The sequence below is a fragment of the Struthio camelus genome, chromosome Z (assembly GCF_040807025.1).
Source record: "Struthio camelus isolate bStrCam1 chromosome Z, bStrCam1.hap1, whole genome shotgun sequence".
Lineage (NCBI taxonomy): Eukaryota > Metazoa > Chordata > Aves > Struthioniformes > Struthionidae > Struthio > Struthio camelus.
Window position 1 is genome coordinate 17,592,416 of NC_090982.1, and position 18,974 is coordinate 17,611,389.

The following is an 18,974-nucleotide window of genomic DNA, read 5'->3' on the forward strand; positions in this document are numbered from 1 at the left end:
GAAATTATGGCCTGCTGATTTTACTGTATTGGGTTAGGGTATTGTTTTGGAAAAGCATTTGGCCATTGTATTCCTCACTGTTTGCTTAAAAGGAATTCTAAAGGGATTTGCTTTCTCTTGTTTCATGAGCCCCACGGTTTCACACTGACCTAAGTGGATACACACCAGCTGGTCACGTCCATCACCACAGCCAAGTCTGAGAATTCCTGATTATACTTAGATCCCATAGACCCTGCTCAGTCGTTAGCGCAGGAACTTTTTGTTAACACACCATGGTCTAAAATGAAACAGGCAGTGAGCTCCGTACACGTTGCCTGAAGGAGCCGTCTATTTTTCTGGATCAAACATGAAAGATCTCCTGAGCATTCCCTTCGTACAAATCTTCACCCTCGCAGCCCTCAGCTTGGCTGAGAAGCTTCCAAAAGGTTTGTTTAAAGAGTTTTCATCTTTCTCTGTTTTTGCCACTTGGTAAGGAGATTTCACAAGGGAGAGGCATCGTTGGTAACTGTGGGGTGGGCGCTGTTGTAGCATTCCTGAAAACTGCAAAAATGTGCTGCTTTCAGCTTCATCTGTCTAGTGGTCGCTTTGTTGTTTTTAGAAAAAATCAATGAAAATAATCTCATATTTGTGTCTCAGATCGAAGCTTGTTTGCCCAGGAGTAGCATTTAGTCCCATTCTAACGGACAAGGAAGACCTTAGGTCCAGTCTGTGTGGGATGGACACGTCTCTTGTCAAAGGAACGCTACAGGTTTAAAATACTAAAAGTGCACAGTGTTGTGGAATCCACAGCTTTATGATATTCTGCGTGCTTATGTATGCTTACAAATGTATATAGCTTAAAGATGAAGCAATTAGCTTTGATGCCTTTATAGTGGCTATGTATATAAATATTCTTCATATCTACTGCATAGAACATTTAATTATTATATCTACTTCCTCCTTGGTAGGCACACAGGCACACACGCACACAAACAGATGTACACCCCTTCTAGTCAATATAAGAAATGGAAAAAGGTCTATTCAGAAAAGTCTTTGAGGTAGGAAGGGCAGCAGTGATCTTCTGGATTGGCCATAGGGTAACCCTGTGGACAAAAAGGTTCCATCCCATAGCAGTTATCAGGATTCAGTCACAGTACGTCAGAAAATGTACAGCTTCAGGAAAAAAACAGAAAAACTCAAGAAGACCAGTAGTCACCTGTTAGGCCAACATTGCTGCTCTTCCCTTGCTGTATTACAATTGGAAGTTAGGTTGGCCTCAGAAATGAAAACCAAGAACATATCTTCGTAAAAAGCTTTTGAAATCAAATGTTAATTTATTTCAAAGGCAGTATAGTTGGTGATCCATGCTCTTTTTCAAAGCTCTGGTAAAACATGATTGCTGGGACAAGAAAAACAAAGGAATGGGAGTGATTTTTTTCTGGGTGGCGTTGTACAATGAAGAGATACAAACCCTTTCTTGAAACAGAATATTTCTCAAACACTTGAAACATCAACGTGTAGCTGGATTGCCACGTTTCTCAGCAGGGGCTGAATATGCAAATACAGCAAAGTGGTATCCTATAGAGGTTCTGCAGTGTTAGTTGGAAACACGTTTGTGAGCAGTTTTTGACTACAGGAGATGCAATATTGCCAAGTGTCTGTAACATTGCAGTGCAGATCGGCTCTACTTTTGGTTTTGTTTTATTCCCTTGGTTTCTCTCATTTTAAAATTACAAAGCAAAAATCAAAACCAAAATAATCTGTTACTTTCTAGTGGGCCAAAGGTAGAAGAGAGTTTGGTTTTCTCTCAAGAGGTAAGGAACAATTTGGCCCTGTAACTGGCTGTGGGTGATTTTGCAACATCCAGGAACTACAGCAGACATCCAGGAAAATGGCACCTGAGTAGCTTTACAGATGTGTAAACTATTTGATTTTCAATATTATTTAAAGCCACAGCGCAGCCTAAAGTTGTAAGAGACCGTGATGCACGTCGCACAAAGATCTTGGGCTGTCTCTGAAAAAAACAGTAAATATCAGTGTTTTGTTTTGATTTGATTTTCCCAGGTTAAAATCTGGTAATACAGGCTCCATAAGTTTTGATTCCTTTCCTGGGAGAACATCGACTGATACCGGTAGCTGAGCCTTTTTGATGGCTCATTATAAAGAAGCACCATTGCAGCCATTTTGGGGCTGCCTCGCTGTATTATAACAAAATGGCGGTACACTCCCCCACTTACTGTGTCGCATCAACGTACCACGTGTTCTGCGTTTGTGCCCTTTTTCCCTCTCACCATAGCAAAAGGAACGTTTTCTTGACCTTCTCTGCTCTCCCAGCATTTAATTATAGTTCGGGAAAGATAAGGCTATAGGAGAATATTTACAGGATGCATTACTGTTGCTAACGTGATTATTCTTCAAGGCTCCCAGGCTTTCTATGAATATAGGCTTGATTCTGTCCTAAGAGTTGTGTGATTGATTTCAGGGGATGCGACATCAGACCCCCAGTGGACAATGTTGCTAAAGATAATTGTGTCATATGTTGAACTGAAAAGATACCAGGAAACTCTTTAACTGTTCCAAATGAATATATTTACTATACGGACCTGATAGTCCTTGTTTGCCCAAATAATAAAATGCTGCCATCATGCAGCTGGCATGCTGGCTTTTAGTACAAATCCAACTTTATTCTATGTCAGAACAGCCATTCTTATTGTGGCAACACAGTCATAAAACCGGTTGCTTTCAGTTTGGCTTACTATGTGAATTTACATTTCTCAGGGTTAAAAAAAGCACCCTTCAGGGGAGATCAAGGCATATGGACAACAGCAATAAAAACATCATATATAAAATTAGACTGCAAAAAGCTGTTTCGGTCAGACTTACTTCCACCAAAACCCCATAAAATCTGTCATGAAATAGTAACAACCCCTTTGAAGAAGATAGGACAGCCATTAATGGAGCTTATTCTCCAGAGACAGTTTTCACCAGCAGGGAAATTTAGGCTTCATCAAAAACTTCCATTCAGTTCGACTGAGGTGGGATTCATCCCAGGTGCAATATGCACAGACAGTACCTTCTATCTAGTAGTAAATCAAAGCCTGATACGATTTAAAGCAGTGGTCTCAAACAACAGTCCGGACAAAGACATGTGTCATACGTTTGCATATAACCCTTAGTCCTATCTTAGGTATAGTTTTAGGATCTTCTTTTCGTATGAAATAGTAATCACTAACTATGCAATCTGTACTCATATAATACAGAAATGCTATTTACATAGATTTATTTGAATGACATTTCAAAGGCATTGGGCCTTTGTACATAAATCGGATAGCTGAAGTTAAAAGAGTAAGTCAATTTTTGATCTCCCTAGCTTCAGTCCAGCTGAACCGCAATGAGATTCTAGTTTTTACTCCCATATAAATTAAAAAATAAGTAAGGTAAATGCGAAATACTAACCTCAGTAATTGATATTGGAGTATCTTGTTTTGGCCATGTTTTAGGAGAGAGGGGTAAAATTGGTGCTGTTTGTTTACTTTTTGCTAATACTTAAATCTAATTGTACTAAGAAGAGTCAGCAGATATTGTGCAGGCAGGCCTTTTCTGTGAGAAGACACTCAACGTGCCAGATAATGCTAATCAAAACATATCCTGTGATAATTTACGACGGGTAGGGCATTTTGTTCGTACTGTATTGTGAAGGAAAAGGAAGATTCTTACATCCCTTGCACATTTGCAAGGTGATGTTTAAGGAACATGGTATGAAACTAGTTCATCTAGGCACAGCTGTCAATGAAATCCAGTCCAGCAAATATCGTATGTATGTCCCTCACAGCAATATATTAAAAGCCATTCATGTGTCTTTGGCTGCAATGGCTGCAATGCATACCATGTGCAGGGAAAGTAATTCACTAGGAGTACCCTTTGATCCCTTCCATCCACACTTCAGTACTTTACCAGTGTGATGGAAAATGTGTTTCTAAAGATAAATTCAGATAATGTATGATGACAGTTCTGTGATAATAAGCATAAGGTACAGTTATTAGACTTTTAACTGTGGTGGTATTTGGTCAGAGAAGATGAGGAAAAGATCATGTGCACTCGTCAGGCTTTGAATTTGGAAGACCTGAAGGGCCCTTACAAGCCTCCCTTTCAAAAAAATAGTGTTATATTTTAATTCAAAAAAAAAATAGTTGAGGGGAGCCAAACCATATTAGCAACAAAGCAGCTCAAATCTCATGCCTTGTGCACTAATAACAAGACACTATGCCCACTCCAGGGATCAGGGGAGACCCCCCCTTCACTTTTGTGTACCATTTCTTGCAATACCAGCTGATGCCTAATGGTCATAGCAGATGGAGAGCCTCGGCTGTGCCGTCATAGTACAGCACCCATTGCAGTTCATCTGGTGTTAAAAACAAGGGACATGCTGGGATGGTTTGAACCGCTCTGCATGTGAGTCACTCTATGTTGTACCCTTCAGAGAGCACCGGGGAAAATGCAAAATGTAGAGCAAACAACAGTGGACTGCAGCAAACAAACATTGAGCGACCTCAGTTAAAGCAAACGCATGGACGATGCATAAAGTGCATCCACACTGTGGGAAAATCCGTGGAGTGACCCTGCAGGGATGTGTCTGCCTCCACATTTGTCCTGCCCCTGCCAGGAGTCTGGCACCGTCAGCATCCTTTGTCCGGAGGGCACCAGGAGGTTTTTCTCATTTTCTTCTCCTCTGTGCAGCTCCCTTTATCAGCACTCCTCTGGAAACGGTGGATGCGCTGGTGGAGGACGTTGCCAAGTTCGTGTGTGTTGTGGAGTCATACCCTGAGCCAGAGATTACGTGGACACGCAACAGCATTCCCATCAGGTAAGGAGCAACGCTGCCCCATGGCATGCAGACAGCCACTGTGAGATGGCTAGCAGACTCTCCTTCCAAAAAAATCCGTGTTTTTCTTCATGGTAGAGGCAGAATCCGGAAAAATCAGAACTGGGCTAGGGCTGGAGGGACAGTGAGTCCCTGTAATATTCAGGGAATCTGTATTTCTTAAGGAGCTATAAAAGCACCCTGGGGACTGTACAGACATGGTTGGTGGCAACAGAAAAAGAAAACTGTTGCTAACACTCAGGGCAGGAAGTCTAACGTTTTGCTCTGCCATATGCTTCCTTAAATGAACGTCAGAAGCCATTTCCTTGGCCGCGTGGGCTTGTTTTGAATGTGTTTGTGTAGGTAACAGCACTATGGAGCCTCGAATTTTCTCTGAGTCTCAGTTTTGGGTATGTTAGAAGTAGCTGCCCTTCACACCTTCACACACTTGAACGTGGAGAGCATCAGTTTCTGTTGCGAGCTAAGCAAGGAATTTACTTTCTGACTTCAAATGGTGCAGCTCACTTTGTCCCTAAATTTACTCATTTACAAAGCAGGATAACGTTATGTCTTAATTAAAAGACACATTTCCAGACTTGCTGCCTGAGTCTTTGTAACACACTTGGAAACTTTGCATAGAAGTGGTCATATCATGCAAAAACAATATTGTGCACTTCTGGATCTAACGGGGAAAGTAGCTTTTTTGTGTTATGCACTGTCAAACATCAATCACCGTGTACCAAGGTGCTTCTGAAGAGGAGCACCTTGGAAGTGTCTTCCGGAAGCTGCTACGATTGCTGTAGCTCAGTCGATATAGGCAGTCTCTTGCAAAGTAAACCAGATCCAGTCTCTCAACTTTGAAATCACTTTGCATCTGCCAAACAGCTTTACAGTCATTTCCCCTTCTTGATCTCTATTGATCATTCTCTCTGTAATGGAAAATTACAGAATAATCTTTTGTGCAGTACAATTAAGGCCGGTTCTCAGTGGGAGATTTCTGTGTTAGGCAGGTGCAGATAGTCTTCTGAAGCATGATTCTTACTGCTGAGGTTGGGCATCCAAACCACCCGTGAACTGTGGGCTCTGCAGACTTAAATAAAGTGGGCAGTAGAAAGAGATCTTGTTGCCAGGAAGGCCATTTTAGAATAAGAAAAAAACAGTTGTCTACACACATGTATGCTTGCCTTCAGAAATCTTACTTCATTCCCCGCATCAGAAGACCAGCCAAACGTGGATCTTAATTGTCTAACAGGGCTTCATTTGAATTGGAGGTCTAAATTTCCATGGATGTTATTTCCAAAACAGGTCACCTTTCTCCTAATTGTTTCCCCATAAGTGACACCAAGCCTGAAGATAAAAGCTGCCTGAGGAAGCCATTTGCGTAGGACTACAGGGGCTGCATGCTTTTCTCTTCCCACAGTCTTTAAAGGTCCACTCTCCTACTCTAAAATCATATGGAAAATAGATCCTTTTTGGTCCCAGTCTCCACTTCGAGAAGCCCATCACGGTTTTCTAAAAGGCATTCCATTTTCTTTTAGACACAGTGCCTTTTTCACAACGTCAACCAAAAGAGAAAATACTAATCCAAAAAGCTCTTCTGGTGAGGCCAGAGAGGTTGACTGCTTTACTCCTTTCCTGGGGCTTCTGAGGCAGCAATAGTAGCAGCAGTTAAATTGCTTTCCCAAAGCTATGTTGACATTAATAGTCAATGCTGCTGGATACAAAAATTTGGACTAAAGGCAGGGAAATAGATAAGCTGAAACTATTTCAATTGCTTTCCAAGAGCATTGGTGAAAGTATTTGGGCAATGGAAAAGGATCAAAATAGTGGACTTTTTTCTAAAAAAAGTATAAATACATTTATGTCTGTGTATGTGTGTGCGTGTGTGTACCAAACTTCAGAGAGACCAGTTATTGCAAGTAATAAATAACAGTTACTTTATGTATGAAATTTGATTCTCTTGCCAAGGTTCAGGCACTCTGAATGGATGGCTAACCTTCGAAACAAAACAATATGTAAACATTCAGCTTCAGTGGAAGTAGTGTCAGGATATAGGCCACGGTCAGCCTTTATTTTTCTGGCAGGACCTTTTCATGTTCCTTTTGGTCTTGAAATTTGTGACAAATATGCCATAGTTAATGGCATATAACCAGTTAACTATAGAGAAATCACTTGCTCCATCATTTTTAACTGGAAACTAGATAAGCCAGTGGGAGGCTAAAAGCCTCTACAACAAAGCTGTTTGGCTGATTTATGCTATTTGTAGATCACTACACGCAGCATAATCTGCCCAGTAGTCCAAGGATTTCCCTTACCTGTCTGGATAGCCCCGTCAGGACATAGGCTATCCTGGATAAGCTTTCCTTCTGAAAAAAAAAAAGGAAAGAGAACCTGCCCATTTTATGTGGCAGGTGAAAGTCTGTTAAACTCTTCCTAGGATAGAAAGGGGGAGGGAGATAGGTACAATCCTGTAAGCATTAAGGCTGGATGAGGTGCTTTTGTAAGGAAATCTGAGCCTGTAAGACCTTAAAGGGCATATTTAGATTGCTCAGTACAATTTTTAAAAATAAAAGACAAAAAAGTGCATACTTAGGCTTTAGGTATTTGTGACAACTTGGGAGAAAATGCTCTTATCAGATCTAGTTCACTAATATTTGTCAGAATTAAAGGCCAATTGGATGAATATGCTTCCAGAAGGTATCGAAAAAGGTATGAAAGTCAAACACTAAGGAATTTCTGAATCGTCATGCAAATCTTGTTCCACTAAACTGATAAGAGGTTTTATCGTGTTTTTCCAGGGTAAATCCTGCTGCCATTAAGTTATAGCTGCACTTGTATCTTCTGATGACTTGTTGCACTTGTATCTTTAGATGACTTGTTTTCTTCAGCACAGTTCTTCATTTTTTGGTCATAAAAACAACACATCTATAGTTCCAGATCAATAATCAAATAATCAAACCACTTCTAGATGCAGACAAAGAAGAATGCTTTGCTTTTGGTTGTTGTCTTTTTTTCATAATAAGAAAAAATATTTCCAGAAAATTATCCATTTAGGGAAAAAATATTTTTTACCTAAAGAAGGTTTCTTTAAAATGTTTCAGCCAGTTCCAATTCCTAAATAGACACTGCTTCCTTTGCACTGAATGATTATACCAAAAATAGGAACCAGCTGCATTAAGATTGCTTGTGCTCGTGCCTGTCTCTTGGCTGGACGGGAACCCAAGATACTACAGTGAGACATATTCCATCAGTACTGGCTTGGGGGCAGAAGTGCTGCCACATCAGTGGGAGTTAGGAATTGCGTGGGTTAGTATGACCCAAAACTTGCCTTGACATTTTCAATGCCTTTCCCTATCTTTACAGGTTAAAAATAAAAATTAACGAATTGCCTTTTGTAGTGCCATCAACAGTTTGCAAATACGAATGCAATTCCCTCTCTCCGTTCCTTTCCTTCCCTCCCTCTCCTCACAAGTGCTGTGCTGTGCCTTGCAGGCTGTTTGACACCCGGTACAGCATACAGAGGAACGGGCAGCTCCTGACCATTTTGAGTGTTGAGGACAGTGATGACGGTGTGTATTGCTGCACAGCGGACAATGGGGTTGGAGTGGCCGCACAGAGCTGTGGGGCTCTGCAAGTGAAAATGCGTAAGTGCAAAAACAAAGAAGCTCAGCTGCCTGGCGGACAAAAGTGGCTTTCTCCTCAGAATTGCCTAACTGTTCCTGGTCCACTGGGAAAAAAAAAACAACAGAACAACCACAACTCAGCTTCTATCTTCCTCTATTTTTGCACAACTGTTTGAGCACGTTGGGTTTTATATTTGGTTCGTTTATCTGGTTGGTTGGTTGCATATGCTCTGGGATCACTGCAGATCCATCCAAGCTCATGCTTTACGCATGAGATTTACTTCCGAATGGGCCAAGCCCCTGCTCCCTCACCCTGCAGCGGGCTTTGTTGGCATCTGCTTGCAGCACTGCAGCCTCTGCCCTCCTAACAGGGTGCCCTGCATCAGGGTAGCCTGGCTGCACAGGGGCTGTGTCTGACAGGCAGAGACAGGGGAGATGCCATGCAGTGTCCAGGGCACATGAACCTGCAAGAAGAGGTCAGTATTCAGACGAGAGGCAATATAGCATGCTAGAAAGGTACAGCCTTTTGGCTCCTTCACAATCTTAGTGCTATGGCCTCCCCCAGAGGTGGGAGATGCTGTCCACCACATGGCCCAGACCATGCAGAAGGGAAAACGCTTGCAAGTAGCCAGGGCAGGACACTTCATGGGCTGGTGCAAAACCTTCGTAGTAAGGAGTTCAGTGTTATATGCCTGAGAAGAAGCCAGGCAGGTAGGAATCTCTTCCTAACACCAGGTAAGAAATTATTGAGAAGGGCTTTAGCAAACACTGGAGCACCTACGACAGCAGAGGGGGGTCCATGTCCTCTAGGGCTCGGCTTGCAGCGCTCTCTTCAGGTAAGACTGGATCATGTAAGAGCTCAGAGCTCTTAAGACAGCTATGTGCTGGACAAAGGGTCCAAAGCTTACATGTGCATAGCATCTATGTAAGGACTGCCTTACATATTAGGGCCAATGCTATATTTTGTCATTCATGTAAGAATTTAATCCTTCACAAATTTACTCAGTTGTTTGCTTCAGGCCTGTTATTGTCTAGCTGAAGCTTTGTTTAATTTCTATATTTAGTTCCTTTGCTCTTCTTGAGCCTGGATATCCTTTGGAGTAGAGTTCCATATGTTAATTATGTAGTGGTCATACAAATTCAAAATACTATGCCTACGCTATTCCATCATGGCATATTAGGTGATATCTTAACTAAATATGGTCCGATTTGCCTATGATTATTCATTCTGAATAACAAATACTTGTGCTAGAGTCACAGGGAATGTTTGTCTATCAAAGACAAAAAAAGACCTTTAGAAGAACCTGCCTTGTAAAAAACTCTGTAAGCATCGCAGTTTGATAGATTAGCCCTTCACAGCAATACTACGAAAATCCCATGTGGACTTGCTGTTTAAACATAATATTTCCTTAATCAGATTTATGCCTGAGCACGGTGAAACAAAGCATATGCTATTCAGCTTTTCTTAATAGCCGCCTTGAAAGGTCTGGAACATCATGACATAAATCTAGTCATCACACTTTAAAAATAGGGGCCTGGTTCTCACAAAGGGTTATATATGTGGCTAGCTTAGTGAAGCCGAGTTCATGTGACTACAGTTATTTACATGAGCACTTAAAAGATGTGTCTAGATGTATACCTATTACAGCATCTGTGTGTAGGAAGGGTTTTGTTTGTGCTAATGAGCATGATCGCCCAGGTTTGCTAATTCTGGGACTCTTCCGTCACCCTCAGGTGCTGGCCAGGACGTGAAAGCTCTTTGAAAGCCACTCCCCTGCTAAGGAGACAAAACTTCCGCTCTCTCAGAATACTGATATGAAGATCAATTTTACTCCCAACTTTGAGTAAACTAGGCAACATTTCCCTCCAGATAAAATGAATTTAAATTTATCCCAAATTAATTTCAAGTGAGTTTAATTGTTTTTTCTTTAAGGGCCTTTCTCCTTTTTCCTGGCCTTGGTCATAAATCCTTCTCTTAATGACATCCATTGAGTTTACATGTCCTTCTTGCTGAGCTAGAGACAAGCCTGAGTTAAAACGGTTTCAAAATCAGTTCACTCCAGAACCTGAGCTTTTACACAAGACACTGTTTATGCGATGAAGAATGCCAAAACTGGGAATGCAAACGTTCTTAAATATTGGAAATACTCTTTTCTGGATCTGGATTTTAGCCCAAGTCCTAATTCAAATTATTGTCAGACCCTACTCTTGAAAACAAATAACCTATGCAACTTAGTTATTTTTGTGTCTGTAAACTAAAACTCTGAAAGCTGCACTTGAGAAAGTTTTTTCTTTCCAAGGCAACTCATGGCCTATCAAGACTGCTCTAACTTTCAGCTACAGAAATGTACCAAAAAAATAGCAAGAGATTTTGTTGACAAAGAACATTTCAGAACTTGTTCTAATATTTCTTACCTCCAGTTCCAGTTTAATTTTTGCCTTTTTAAACTTTAGGACCCAAAATAACCCGACCTCCTATAAATGTGGAAATAATAGAAGGGTTAAAGGCTGTTCTTCCATGCACTACAATGGGGAATCCAAAACCTTCTGTTTCATGGATCAAAGGAGAAACAGTTGTGAAGGTGAGTAGAAAATGATATTAAAGTATTGCTAGCTTATTTGCTAAAGGTGTTGTGATAAAATACAAGCATCATTCATGCTATTTGTAAATTCTCCTTTCTAGAAAGAAAGCATTTCAGGAAATCTAGGGCTTATCTAATAAATGTCAGCATTCACAATAATTCTACCTATATATCAAACACTTCTGTGTTCCTATACCTCATTTATTTATTACTACTAGATGTGGCAAAATGCTGCAAAATGCATTTGTGAGCATTCTCCTAAATAAGTTATTCTGAGCTGCTCTGATAAGATTCATGACCCTTTTGAAGATATAATTCGCTGATTTGCAAAAATAGGGGTGAGTTGTGACATTGTTGTAACAATGCTGACAAGAAAGAGGTGGCCCCAAGTTCTTCAATCACAGGACAACACAGATTATTTTTATGCATGTAAGCCCAATCTTTTTACATAGAAATTTGGTACTGCTTATGTGTGGTCTGTAGAGTATTTTTTTTTTTTCTTTCCTGTCTGTTACCTCCATCTCCACCATTCTTTGGCAGGAAAATGTTCGTATTGCTATTCTTGATTCAGGGAATTTAAGGATCCACAATGTTCAGCGTGAAGATGCTGGGCAGTATCGATGCGTAGCCAAGAACAGCCTGGGCACAGCCTATTCAAAACCCGTAACAGTTGCAGTGGAAGGTGAGTAACCCTTGCACCTGCCTCTGGCTCTGCGTACCTATCTCACAAGCAGATACTTCCTGGTTAACTTAAATTAACCTGAAGCATCATTTTGATGTTAACAAAAATATCTTAGATGTGACCCACAAGCCAGGGGAAGAGAAGGGAAAGTAGAGCGGAGTGAGAAACAAAAGCTTGTTCACGTTCGTTCCCATTGCCGGTTGATGGTGAAAGGGACTATTTGCAGATGGGCATATGCCACAGCGCCTTTGGCTCTAGTAAGAAATTTGTCTGAGTAGGAGCTCCCAAATAGGTACTTAGTCCATTGGCTTTTTCTTCTGATTGATGGTTTCCAGGAGGCCAGCTTGTTTCTTGTGCAGAAAGTCCCGCCAGACCCCTGGGTTATAGTGTATGGCTTGTGGAGATGAACAAGGAAAAAGCTGGTGTCTCTGGAAACTTTTCAGAGAGAGGTGCACTGCAAGGAGCCTGATCAGACAGCTGCAGCTCCAAATGGTGCCGCATTTTGCAGTGTGTGTGCGTCCCTCCCCCTTCCTTCTGATTTTTCATCTGAATTAATTGATTCTTCAGCTAAACAGAGCTGTTCTCCTTGAGGACTTGCACATTTTCTGCCTGCTAAACTGAACACTGAATTGATTTTTGTCTCTGATCTTTACTTGCTCAGTATCCTTCTTTTATTTACACAAGGTATTTGCTCTCTGGTATAAATCATCACCAGTTTCAGAGAGCAGAGACTAGTGGACTGCCTACTTAAGCGTAGGCATTAAAGCACTCAGTGTTCCTGGATCCTATAAGAGAAGTTGGGTTAAGTGAGGTTTTGCAGAGCAGGAGAAGGAATGATCCTATTGCTTATTCAGAATAGAATCATCTGTGCTATAGAAAGTGGAAAAGGACCTCCATTTGCCGCGTAAGCTTCAGAAGATTAGTGCAGGTTACATTTGGTCTGAGAATATCAGAGGTTATTTAGGGTACAATCCCATTTCTGAGAGGACCGTTGACTTTCTTCTTGGGAGCAGGATCAGGTGTATTAGATCCAACAGCAAATTACTGTAGGTTTGTTGTTTGCCTAAAAAAATGCCTTCATTTTTCAGTTTTTTTAAATATTTACATGTACAGACTTCAAGTATGTTAGACATTTCTTAAATAGCTTTAAAACAGGAAGGTGGCTATTGCTAATCTAGATTCAGAGCTATACTTCTCTTGAGCTCAAAGTGAGGAGCCAAACTGAGGATATTTGGATCTGGCTCTGAACAGTCTAGGTCCTGGGTTTTGGTTTGGCCTCATTGTTGAGACAGAGGCCAAAGGCTGATCAAGAATTAGCTGAGGCAAATTCTCAATGCCATGCATACAAATTCCCCATCACTGCAAAGGGGCCTCAGGCACAGGGATTTTATTGTTCTGGATCTATCAAAGACGGAGAATCTGAAAGTGGGTTGGAACGGCACCAAAATCAGGGCTGCTTAGATTAATATCTTGTTTTGTCCCTATGTCCAGAATTATGCAGTGACTGTTAATTCAAGGCACGGCAAATTAATCCACAAATACCCTACTCGCAAAGGAAAGCCTGTGTGTGCTCTTTTTAAAACAAGAAGGATTAGCTCTTAATTAATCAATGGGAGCTCAGTGCTCACACACAAACTCTCCCTTCATGTTCCATTCATGTGTGGTGTGAACAAAGCAATGCTGTTCTCAGGCTCGCCTTGGTTTTTCTGGTAGGGCACCCATATAGTATACCTCATTTCAGGCTGCCACCCAAACTAGACTCATGCATGTTTGTTTTACCTTTCGGCTTCCAAAATCCAAAGGTAATAATCCTGACTACAGCTTGCTGTGCGTACAGACCACTTCTCCTCCCAGGGTTTTAAATTAACTCTCATGAGCATTTAACATACACCCACGTGCGCATACCTGTTCATGCATGCATGCACACATGCACTCCCCTCACATACCTCTTGGATAGCCTGGCTCACCCAGGTTATCATTATTTTTAGTATTCCCCTCCTGTCCCTTTAGTACCATTATTTTAAAATACCTCTAAGTAAATAAAAATCTAAAATGACTTGATGCAAGAAAATGGCACTTCAGTCAGCCATGCCTGAGCGTTCACTGGAGTCCTGCGTTCAGAAAACTAATGAAAATATGCTATTTGTTACTCCTCTGTAATGACACTGCAGTTTTTTTCCTCAAATCTTGGTGCTACCACTCACTGGAGTTCCTGCCCTGCACAGTGTGGCTTAATATTAAAATAAAATGACTGAGCATGGCTGGTTGACTATGAATACTTAATTTCAAAGCAAATGTCTGTTCAAAGCGCAGTGCAAATATTTATGCCTAGCTAAATCTAGATCAGGCGAGTCCTGATTTCTGAAAGGGGTTTCTAATTTTCTATCATAAGCATCCATTTTAATGGGTTCTGCATTAGTGCTGCAGTTAGTTTCAGACATCATTCACAGTATGGAGGTAGCCAGCTGCTTGAAAGATTGACCCTCTGACGCTGAATGTAGCAAGACTCTTTAATGTGGAAAGGTCAGGCATATGTTTATATGACTTGCTGAAGCTGAGCCCAGAAACAACAGCAAGTCTCTGACACATAAAATTATCTGTGCTGGATCCACTAACTCAAACAACTGATGATATCTTGGCCTGAGCATTTACATCGCCGAGATGGCTGACAGTCTTCATTCTGATCTGGTTTTAATAGTTCAGGACAAAACAGATGGAAACATACTATTTGTTTTTTCTCTCCAAATATCTTTTCCTCTGTTCCTCATTGACTTTCCTTAACATTTCAAATACTGAGCTCCACTCATTTATTTGCAGCAAAATCAGAATAATTTGAGCAACGATTTTAAATGAAGATTCTGCTGCAGTTCTTATCAAGAAACAGAAAGTAATGGAGTGCTTTCTTAGCAGGAACTAATTTTTCAGTTCTTTCAGATTTTCATCAGTGAATTAGAAAGAGATAAGGATCCAGAGGAGTCAGCATCCTCTGGGTCTTGCCTCATACCGTGCACTCTGCGTAAAACCATCCCTAGCCAGAGCAGCCTGCTTCTCTCTCAGGGTAAATTACAAGCCCCAAAGCCCAGATGATGAACGAATGGACTTTAATCAAGTCATGAACTTTAATATCCAGAACTGGGTCAGAATATTAACTGAAAGGGTCAAAAAAGCATGTTCTCTTGGACTGTGATTTTGGCCCTTTGCTCCAAATTCAGGGCAAATCCATACAAAATTTGACAAGTGATGGTGAAATGGATTCTCTCCCTAAAAGTTCTAATTCATTAGGGATAGAAACATGGCTGCAGCAGACCTGACTGCTGGGTCCATAGACAAAGGCAGGATTTTCTTTGGGAACTGTGCTGAGCCCATGAACACTACTGTCCACATCAAAAACCTCATCAGTGGCCTGGGCACTATTAAAAGGAGGAGGGAGGTATTTTGGCATCCGGCAGTGCTGAGCACAGCAGAAGGTGCCCGGATCGACCTGCGGAGTGTATGGTGGGGGCTGGAGGGGAATACAAGCAGCAAGCCTGTGCCAAGAGCGGCTTGTAAGTGACCATGTTAGGTGAGTGGCTGTCGTGCCAAAGGAAGGTTGCACACTAATTTTACTGTCTTAAAGTGTCCCATAGCAATAAAATGATGCTGTGAGCAGAGTGGCTTGCAGCAGCACCTCTGGTTTAGCTCCCAGGAGATATCTTGGCACAGTGGGGCCTGCTCTTGTTGACGTACTGGGAATGGTATGAAGTGGTCCTTCAACAGAGCTCCAATTTCCAGGCTAAGCACTTTGTGCTGTCAGGCTGGCTTCATCTCTGGGCTCCACAGATGGTACAGGAGCTGTGTGGCTGTATAAGGTCAGCTTTTCCCCCTTTGTCCTGTTTGTCAAATTAGTTACAGACCATGCAACTTATGGGGGAAAGGACTAGTAAAAGTACTAGCCTGAGGCAGGAGTAGGACAGGCAGAAGCAAGCCTTCTGCAGGCAGCTCTGCCCATGTACTCTCTTCTGATCTCTGCCGACCCCCTGTTAAGCCCCCCAACCTTTTGATTTTTCAGGAGCTTGGTGAGCTTTCTCCATTCATCTCTATGTGGGTGGGTGCTCTATTAGCTATGCAAGGATTGATAATATAGGCTGTCCTGCTACCATGTTCAGCACAATCTAAGGACCACAACCAAGAAATACAGTATTTCAATAGCTCTTCTAATTTAATCAGCACTTTAATAGGGAGATTAAAGAGCCATGATCAATTAATTTTACTGTTTAAGCTGAACAAATGAGCAATGATCAGTTTGCTGGTTCTGCTAAACTTAGTATGTTAGAACAATTTCCTGTTACTCACGTACATCCAGTAATGTCCATCGCACGTAACACGTGCATTGGGATAAAGGAACATATAGTTATCTTGGCTATTTGCCTTGAAGCATCTTCTTAATTTCCTGGAGACAACATTCCTGACCAGCAGTGCAGTATTCTTTTTCTTTCTTGAGCCTTTTGCTAACTAGCAGTTTAATTGCTACATTATCAGTTTTGATAATGAATACATCTGCTAACCCTAGGAGAGAAGAGCATTTATGTACTCAGTGGGGCAGTATCTTGCCAAATGGTTAGTCAATATTTGTACACATTTCCTGTTGATAGCTGTACTGATGCACAAAATGAGTCTGGGACTGAAAGGCTCCTAGACGAATCCAAGATTCAGGACTGCAGCAGAATATAAGTATATGCTTGCTTACCTGATTTGTACATCATGAAACTGTCTGAACGATGAAGTTCATTGATGTTGGCTAAGATGTTGCATCCAGTTTTACTTGAGTCTTTAGTCTTTTGCAAATTAATAGGAGAGTAGCAGTGGTCTTCAGTAATAACCAGAGTTGCCCTCAGGTACAGATATCCTCTCTGATATCAGTGAAAATTGAAGGCAGGGTATGTACCTCAGGGTGCGCCAAGAATGCAGTCCTTGGCACTTGTCTAAGCATTTGAAATCTGTAGGGTTTGCATGATAGAAAGTTTTAGCGAGACACTCGACTGTTCTTTCCTTTGTGCGTTATACAGCTTTTTATGTAACATAGACTCTCGAACAGGAGGAATTGTCAGAGTTCATTGGTGTTTGCAGTGACATTGATCCAGGCCATTGATAGGACCAGATCAACAAAAGCCATGCAAGCACTCATCAGGTTCAACCTGTGGGCCTCCTGCCTAAAACCGTGCGTCCTCTGCAGTCCCCAAGTCCTGACATATGCAATAATTGTATTCTCCATAGCCATTATGTATAAGAAGTATGACACTGAAGGGATTAACTAAAAGCCATGAGCTAAGCTCATGCCTGCTAAGAGCCATGGGGATATTCCAGACATGAGCACATTCATCACTCAAGCACAAAGAGAAACTGTCCAGCAGGTTTCTTTCTTTTTCAGCTTGCAAAATAAATTCCACTGGATGGTTGTGCTTTAATCACTTGCTATAACTTGTCGATGTGGTACTTAGAACAGATATTCAAAGTATATACAATTCCTCCATTAAGTGAGAAGCCTCCGCTGCAAAACAGAAGTGAAACAATACGTTGAGGTGCCTTAGAGGCTTGATTGCCTGGCCTGGGTTTTTGTGTTCTGGCAGACTTTTTTGCTGTGTCTGGGAGAATGTTCTCTCCTCAGGGAGAAGGAAAGTGCCACTTTAGCAATAGGCAGAAAGAATAATGAAGAACTCTACTCCTGCCTGATATGGTCTTCATTCTTCAAAAAAGTAACAAAATTGAAGAGTTAAATGTGAATTTCTTGCAATTTGGAACAGATAGCTGCCTATAAAGAGGTACAAAAATATGAAGCATATGTTTCTTTATCAGGCTAAATCATTTCTGTAGCACCAGCTGTGGGAAGTGCATTTTCCAAAAACCATTGGACTTATTCATGTCCGACTATACAAAGGGTTGTGGTGGATTATACGCTAATATAATTCAAGACAGAATGTTCTTCTGAGAGATGTCCTTTCATTCCAACAAAAGTGGATGCCTGGAAGTCCTATGTTGTAGGAAGTCCATCTGATTTGTGTATGGTACTTTATAGCTTTACATGCAAGGAATAGGTGTGTAAAAATCCTGAAAAAGAGTTTTGCTTTTCCTGAAGATGAAGAGCAAACTGCCTGCTGTGCCTTTCTAGGTGTTACATTTATCTAGTGAAACCTCCAATATTTTCACTTTGCCCAGTAATGCATTCTTAATTTGACATCTGAATAAAGGAAAAGGCTATAAACTATAATGACTATAATGGAAAATGAAAGAGTACAAGGTTGTACTCTTGGTTGTACACTAAATAATTCAGTGCACCTCCATCTTGTGATTTGCATGAAGTTGAGCCCAATCTCCAGCCTGTGGCACCAGAGAGTTGTGGAATCAAAGGGTTTTGGTGTATGTTGTGCAATAATGTTTAGTTTTGAAGCCATCACTGCACAAAAGCATGTCAAGCTACTAGCAGTCAGAAGTCTGCCAGGAAACCAAAGTCAGACAAGCCCTGGAAGATCCAGCATGCTCATCAGCAAACTAACTCAGTTCTCCAGGGATTTCGTAACTTTTTTAGATTAAATCATTTTTGGTGTTTCTGATTGGCTGAATATGGGTATTGATTGAGGGCTACTTATCCTTTACCCAGGCAGTATCATTCATCTGTCCATTCAAATGTTCCTACCCTACTTCCTCCTTTGTTACTATATGACAGCACAAAAAGCAAACAAATCAGAACAGAAGTAAAAGCAATGTGCTTCACACTCCTGTGACTTAGATGTTGTTTGTTTTTGTGATCCAACCTTGGTAGACCGAAGTCTTTTCCTGCCCATAGTTCATTGCTTATTACTAGCTACTAAAATAATACTCTGCCACAGCCCACAGAAATGTTCCCCTAGAAGCCCTTTTGAGAACTGCCTCACCCGTAAAAAATAGGAAGGACTTCCTTCAAGAATCATCCATTCAGAGTAGAGGATCCCAGAGGATGGGTAGTTCTGTCTGGATTTTTTACATTTTTTTTGTCTTTTCCCCACTTGCCCAATTATTGGAGATAGTGGGGGGACAGCAAACTGGGAGATAATAGAAGGCAGTGCCTTGGCTTTTTAATTAACATGCTATGGCCACAATCTGTAAATCATCAGTTTCCTTCAGCTGTTTTGTGGTCTTTTTATGTAATCTTGGCACAAATTTGCGTCACAGATAAGTCAAAAGACATGAAAGCCACAATAATTCAAGTAATAAGAATAAACATGTATATTAAA

At 41.2% G+C, this 18,974-nt stretch overlaps 1 protein-coding gene across 1 annotated transcript in view; it reads left to right on the forward strand.

Annotated features, from left to right (window-relative positions):
- The first annotated feature begins 346 nt into the window (after nt 1-346).
- The window catches only part of MUSK (muscle associated receptor tyrosine kinase), a 62,795-nt gene continuing 44,167 nt past the window's right edge, over nt 347-18,974 (forward strand). Inside the window, exons 1-5 of the mRNA XM_009676783.2 lie at nt 347-425; nt 4,717-4,843; nt 8,333-8,484; nt 10,918-11,045; nt 11,586-11,727. Coding sequence (XP_009675078.2) covers nt 347-425; nt 4,717-4,843; nt 8,333-8,484; nt 10,918-11,045; nt 11,586-11,727 — 628 coding nt within the window. The remainder of the gene's footprint in view (nt 426-4,716; nt 4,844-8,332; nt 8,485-10,917; nt 11,046-11,585; nt 11,728-18,974) is intronic.